The sequence below is a fragment of the Setaria viridis genome, chromosome 7 (genome assembly GCF_005286985.2).
Source record: "Setaria viridis chromosome 7, Setaria_viridis_v4.0, whole genome shotgun sequence".
Taxonomy (NCBI): Eukaryota; Viridiplantae; Streptophyta; class Magnoliopsida; order Poales; family Poaceae; genus Setaria; species Setaria viridis.
In genome coordinates this window covers 12,424,017-12,430,677 of record NC_048269.2, presented here as the reverse complement: position 1 = coordinate 12,430,677, position 6,661 = coordinate 12,424,017, and the positions used below count along the sequence as shown (strand labels likewise).

Sequence of the window (6,661 nt, the reverse complement as noted above, 5' to 3'; positions counted from 1 at the left end):
AAAACAGAGTTGTACCCAGATGACAGTTGTACTATCGTGGCTCCAGGAAGACCCTTGCCTTGCGGCTGGTTTTTATAAGGGATCTTGCTTTTGGGCCCATCTCGAAGCATGTCCAAATCTTCAAGGCTCGACTTTAACCAGTTCAAAGAAGCTAACGATCGCGCCAGTTCCAAATGATCTGGTTTCGGTATTTGAGATGAAAAAAAAATTGAAACAGCTTTTACACAAAATGGGAACTCTAAGCCACATAACCCCAATGTAAACACACGGAAATAATTTGGTATTCTAATTGACTAAGAACAGAAGTTAAAGCTTTCTTCGTTGGTAAATTCATCCTATACACCACGGCAACTTATGTATCGAGTTCGAAGCTGTCCACAATGGAATTACTCAACTACAGTAACAGCACGAAGGATTTGTTATAGCCTTGAGTCTTCAGATGAATCCTACAGGATGCAGCTAAAGAGGCCTCAATCTTCAGGACACCAAAATATCCTCCAAATGGAAATTTACATGCGCACAGCAACAGCTTAGTTACGCACATAAAATCCAGAAAGAACTCGCTGCAAAGTAATGGTATACTAGATACATCAAATGAAGAAGATTATGTTAAAAAAAAAACGGAGACAGCGGAGCTGGCAGTCTTTTGAAATATGCGGGTGTACCTTATTTATACTTTCTGAACTTTACAACTGTGCTCCTTCCCATTGCCAGCTTTGCCGGAATCTATCTCCTGCCACACAATTAAGGTGCAAATGTGATGCTCCTTTGGCTGATCAGGACCTAATTATAAAGTATTGACTTGGCTAGAGTGCTGGATACTCCCAATATTGAACGACGTAAAGAGAATATAGTAGAGCATGTCCACTGGAAGGTTCTAACTAAATGGTAGGGGAAGTGTGTGATACAGAAAATGCCGTTTTTACTTATGACTATAACAGAACCATGTGTGGAATGGATTGGCCACTTCAAAGATGCCTGTACAATTAGAGAAGGTGCTACCTTAGGAAACGCCTAGTCCACAGCCAACTGTGTACCCACTAGTTGCATTCATAATCAAAGCACCACTAAGTGAAACAGCAAATTATACTACAGTCACGCAGTCATCATATACTATAAAAGCAAAAGGTGTTCCAGATGTGTCCTTCCATCAAAATGTCTATAATATTTCAATCTAAAAGAATTTGAGATTTTCCTGTTACTACCACAGGGCAGCATTATAGCTCCCACCTTCCAGGGGATAGATCCTAAAGAGATTTTCAGATCCTTCATTACCACCATAGCATTCAAGTTAGTCTAGGAACTAGCAATAAAAAGGGCATACTCAATGCTAAAAGCTCGCAAGCAAGTTGCGCTCCAGGGAAGGGAGTTTCTAGACAGTCTAATCCTTGCTTATAGTTTGCAATGAGCTGCTTTGGACCCAGGACCACCAGAACACAAGCGGAGAAGTTCTATCACTGCACCAGGCCTGCCCCTTCACTCTAGGAATTGGCAATACAAAAGAATAATTTTGAATCGTTTTGACAATGGCAATTCCTTGTACTACAACATAAAACTTGTATCAAATGCAAGTCTAAATCATCCAGGATACAAAATATGTGAATAAATGATTAATATATATACGCATAACAACACCCACAGTGCAGCTACATGTCTGGTGAGAGTTTGATCAGTTGGTAAAAAGAAAATACTGTTAAATGATTAAACCACAAAAGGGGGAAATGGAAAATTTACTGGGGTGAAAGCACAACACATAGTGAATTGCATTAGAAACATACGGGAAACTATGGACAAAGTATTGGAGTGCTTTATCACCATACCTTAATATTTTCATAAACTCCTAAGAAGAAATTCAGAAAATGAATTGCATTAGAAACCTATAAAGTTGCGCGATTTTCTCACTTCACGATTGCAAATTACTTTCCTGCTTTCTAAACTTGCATCTGGTTGCAGCACTAAATAGATTATGGAGCTAAGTAAAATAACCAGACAAGTTACGGTGGCTTCAACACAATCTACTCTCCAAAAACTACTATCAGCTGTACCTGACTCACTCCATAAATAAACATTGATATAGAGTGTCAAGCTTGCAGAATTTGAATATTTCACCTAAAAAAAGCATCCAAAAAATGGTGACCATGTTTGCCATGTTATGTTAAAACAGTGTACAGAAAGTCAGCCAGGGCATCTAGGAGGTCCTAGGCAATTGAATGATACAAGGTGGAGACAAATGTGGCATTTTGCTACGAACAATTTATCATGGAGAGGAGGCTTGGCTGAATCTAAGGAGAGATTTTCAGTAAACCCTTTGAACATTCTCCAATACATGAGTGACAGCATATCTCATTAACCAATGCAATCAGGCAAGCCAACTAATTCAAAAATAGATCAATTGTTCATAATCATTTAGTGAATACACACGGTTAGGCATGCAGTACCTGTGAAACATAGTTTCATTCCAATTCTGACCAAGCAAACATGCAGTCAGGCATTATCCAATTAAAAGTTTAAAACCATACATGTGTGTCTTGAAGAAAGAACCACAAGAAGTTCAAAGAGGAATAGTCGCACACAAATTGCAGCAAAGACTGGATAGCGAACATTGTACTTGAAAGTGAATAACAAGCGACTCCTAGTAGGAGTAAGTGGTCTGAATCTCAACTCAAAGAGGGATAGACCTGCAGGCACTAGATCGGACAAAAACTTTGTGGATATTGCCCCCAACGGATTTTAGGCCAAACAGCACATCAAACAGGTACAACATTGCTATCACCATCCTATTACCTTAAATTGCACAAAACCACACCTCTGGTCAAAATCACTAACATATAGATGACTACAACAAACAACAATATGTCAAAAGACTAGGTGGCATCACTACAATTCTTCCCTACAGCAGCCAAGAACCCAAACCAGATGCACTCCACCAGCAACACACTGACCATTTTGCTCCATTTGTGCCAAATTATGCAAACAGTGAGAATGACAAGCACTGATCCAACTAAAATGAACATGAATCAAAAACTACAAACAAAAGAAGAAACTGAACTGCAGGATAACCTGTCCAGTGCTCTCGTAGTATTCGTTGAGTGCCCACTGGTACTTGGACTGGTCCAGCCCGAACCATCTCGAAATGTGCTCATCCAAGCTTGCGTGGGCTGCATCAAGAAATATTTTGCTAAGTGCTCAGAGATGATTAGTCAAAAGTACCCAACAAAAGTAAGAAAAAATAAGAATTAAACACTCAGAATTCTCTCTCAAATCACCTTCTTGCACGCGTGCAACAGCATCCCAGAACAATGCGAGCACCGATCCGTCCGATGCTGGTGACGCCTTCTCAAACTGCGATGGTGGTACCTGTACTGGTGGCGGGGGGTGGGAGGAGAGCTCCGGGGCCTGCAGCGGCGTTGAGACCACCTTGACCAGCGGTGTTGGCACCTGGACCGGCGGCGGCCGGGAGAGCTTCTCTGCGGGAAGCAGCGGAGGGACTGTCTTGACCGGCAGCAGAGTGGGGACCGGATCAACAGGCCGGAGCGCAGGGGCCCTCTGCGCGGGTTCCAGCGGGGTGGACGGCGGCGATTCATGCGAGTACTCGGGGCGGGGAGTCCTAGGGGCGGGAGGCAGCGTGGGGACCGAATCAGCAGGCGGGGGCGGAGGGGCCCTCTCAGCCGGCACCGGCGGGGTGGACGGCGGCGATTCATGCGAGTTCTCCGCGCGGCGACTCGTAAGGGCGGGAAGTAGCGGAGAGACCGTCCTAACCAGCGGCGGCGTGGGGACCGAATCAACAGGCAGCGGCGGAGGGGCCCTCTGAGACGGCGCCGGCGGGGTGGACGGCGGCGATTCAGGAGAGTCCTCGGCGCGGGGACTCGAAGGGGCGTGAAGCAGCGGGGAGACCGTCCTGACCAGCGGCGGCGTGGGGACCCAATCAACAGGCGGGGCCGAAGGGGCCCTCTGCGCCGGCCCCGACGGGGTGGACGGCGGTGAATCAGGCGAGTCCTCAAAGCGAGGACTCGTAGGGGGCGTGGAGAACTCGGACCCCGGGCTCTCCGGCTGAGGCGAGCTCGGCGTCTCCGACGGTGGGGTGACGGAGACCGTGAGGTTGCCCGACTTGCCGGCCACTGGCGGTGGCCGTGTGGAAGACATCTTCGGAGCTGAGTAAGGTGGGGGTGGTGGCGGAGGAGCTAGGATTTGGGCAGAGAAGGGAGCGCTCGTGTGAGGGGAGCGAGATGTCCGCGAGACGCCATTGCCGAGTGGGAAGTGGGGAGTGAAGATATGGTTGTTGAGCACTCGTTTTCTCCCTGTCCGTTTTTTCCGGCAGTTTAATTTTTAGGTTCCAAATAAAGAAAGTGGGGGGGGGGGGGGGGGGGGGGGGGGGGGGTGCGGCGGCGCTGTCCGTCAGGAGTGGATTCTTTGGGATGGCCCGTCAGTGGCACGCGGTGTTTGTGAGGTCTCGTGGGACCTAAAAAAAAAAGTAACGGTGATTTTCGCAGCGCTCCGGCTGAAACAAGCTTTTCCGGTGGAGTGAGTTTTCTGATGGAGCTAAAATTATTTTGAAAAACGTTTAGCAAAATAATTTATTCTATTTCTTGCGAGGGTATGAAAGATGATAAATATCTAATATACTCTTAACTGTTTTATATGTAATTTCATATGAAGTGGAAATATAATTATAGATTAACCATTAATTTCTCTAATTTTCATACTCTATTTTTATCTTTTTTATCTCATTTTTTCTTCCTATCATTTTTCTTCTTCTTTTTCTCCGTATCTTTTTTTTCCTCCCAAAGCTCTTATCCTCTCGTTCCTTATGGGTCCGTTTGGCATCCTCCATGGCTTTTTCATACCATCTCCGACGAGCTTGGACCAGCACAACCTAGCGTGCAGAATCTTTTTTGGGTGTTGTTTGGTAAGTTGAATAAGTGTAAACAGGCTCCCCTTAAACGTTGATTGGTAGGCTGCACAAATTGGTATGCTTACCTTGTATACAGGACACGATAGAGTTACCATCCACCGTCTCTAGAATCAGGCACTAGTGATAGCTTTCCTCTAGCTTCCCTCCGAGCAGGATACATGCTCTCATGGTTGCCTACTGCCATTGCTCGAATAACCAGGACATGCACCGCTCAACTTTGCCACCAACGGACACATAAACACATTGCTTGATGTCGTTGGTACCAGGTTAGACTAGCGAATCAACGGGACGAACACAAGCGGCGATGCTGCTTATGTTGAACATGACGACATTGCCAGTGAAGTGATCCAGAGGCCGGAGCCCCAGACGGTGGTGGTGAAGGCGAGATGGACTAGCCTCGCCGCCGCATGAGCAAGCGAGGTGCAGCACGGCAAGGTGAAGAGGGCCTCCCCGGGTCCTCGCTCGCGGTCAGGAACGGCATCGCCGTCAAGAACCACGCCGCCCACACCATCGCGCCTCATGTCGTGGTCCTTTGATTCTTTTAGTGACAATCTCGAATTGAATGGCTGAAGGCTTTGATTCGATGTGCGTGAGCTTGGTTTTGACGGTGAGCAAATCGATTGGTGGCTTGGCAAATTCTGATTTAACTTTTGGGGATTGGATTTGAGCCTTGATGCAGGTAATAATAGAGTGCGGTGGCGATGTCATGTGCAACAGGAGCCTCCGCACCTCGTCCACCAGCTGCACCATGACCGCCTTAACCAACTTCCCGTCCTCTGGCACGGCAGTAGCATGATAAACGCGGCGGTGGGTCGGCGGTCACCGACAGTCGAGGCCCCCGTGGATGCGGGTAGCACTCGAGCACCTCGCGGGTAGGGATGACAAATTGTACCCGCAGGTTTCATACCCCATGGGTAAGGGTACGAGCATTAGTTCTGGGCCGCAAATGAGTGTATGGGCATGAATCATTGCTGGGACCTTTAGTATGGGTATTAACAACAGTTACTAAGGGGTGTTTGATCCTGGAGCTAAAATTTAGTCCATGTCACATCAAATATTCGGATGGAAAGTCTAAACATGAACTAATTACAAAACTAATTGCAGAAACCCTAGGCTAAATCGCGAGACGAATCTATTAAGCCTAATTAATCCATCATTAGCGAATGTTTACTGTAGCATCATATTGTCAAATCATGAACTAATTAGGCTTAATATATTCGTCTCGCGATTTAGCCTAGGGGTTGTGAAATTGGTTTTGTAATTAGCCTATGTTTAATACTCCTAATTAGTGTTCAAACATTCGATGTGATAGGAGCTAAAATTTAGCCCGAGGATCCAAACACCCCCTAAGTTGGCTGCCACGTTGCACATGGTCGAGGTCAATTTAGTACGGGTTGGTAATACCAACCGGTACTAAGTTATTTTTTATTCTGTTTCTTTTCTCATTTTATTTTTTTCTTTTTTATTTCCTTTACGCATAGTAGTTCTAGTATGCTAATCTATATAAAGCTATATTTAATTTATAATATTATATTTGAGATAATATTATACATAGACATATTGTGCATGCACATATATGAATAATATTATATTGCATCAACTTTTCAAGTTCAACATTTTGGATCAACTATTCTAAACTCAAGTCCTGACGATGATGCAGATTTGATCCATCATTATGGAACTCTTCCGCTGGATTTACTACCTCGTCCTAAAGAATTGTCTGAGTTGTTCTTGAATTGCTCTGATTTT

General features: G+C 45.5%; 1 protein-coding gene across 4 annotated transcripts; it reads right to left on the bottom strand.

Annotated features, from left to right (window-relative positions):
• Nucleotides 1-259: 259 nt before the first annotated feature.
• Nucleotides 260-4,310, bottom strand: LOC117864052 (uncharacterized). 4 transcript variants are annotated; one of them, XR_004642331.2, is made up of 4 exons: nucleotides 3,267-4,310; nucleotides 3,050-3,158; nucleotides 666-733; nucleotides 260-581 (listed from the first exon to the last, which is right to left on the bottom strand). XR_004642331.2 is itself a non-coding variant. In XM_034748028.2 (4 exons), exons 1-3 carry the CDS (start codon nucleotides 4,141-4,143, stop codon nucleotides 671-673), a joined length of 1,038 nt encoding a protein of 345 aa, XP_034603919.1. In that variant the 5' UTR covers nucleotides 4,144-4,310; the 3' UTR covers nucleotides 260-581; nucleotides 666-670. The 4 variants fall into 4 exon arrangements, 2 of the variants coding, with proteins under 2 accessions (XP_034603919.1, XP_034603918.1); XR_004642330.2 differs by having other exon boundaries at nucleotides 260-563; XM_034748028.2 differs by having other exon boundaries at nucleotides 3,061-3,158.
• Between the last annotated feature and the right edge of the window lie 2,351 nt (nucleotides 4,311-6,661).

Coding starts and splice junctions, on each gene's coding strand:
- LOC117864052 (XM_034748028.2), bottom strand. CDS start 4,143: ATGTCTTCCACACGGCCACCGCCAGTGGCCGGCAAGTCGGGCAACCTC. Junction 3,159..3,266: donor TGTTGCACGCGTGCAAGAAG/GTGATTTGAGAG, acceptor TTCTTGATGCAG/CCCACGCAAGCTTGGATGAG. Junction 734..3,060: donor ACTACGAGAGCACTGGACAG/GTTATCCTGCAG, acceptor ATTGTGTGGCAG/GAGATAGATTCCGGCAAAGC.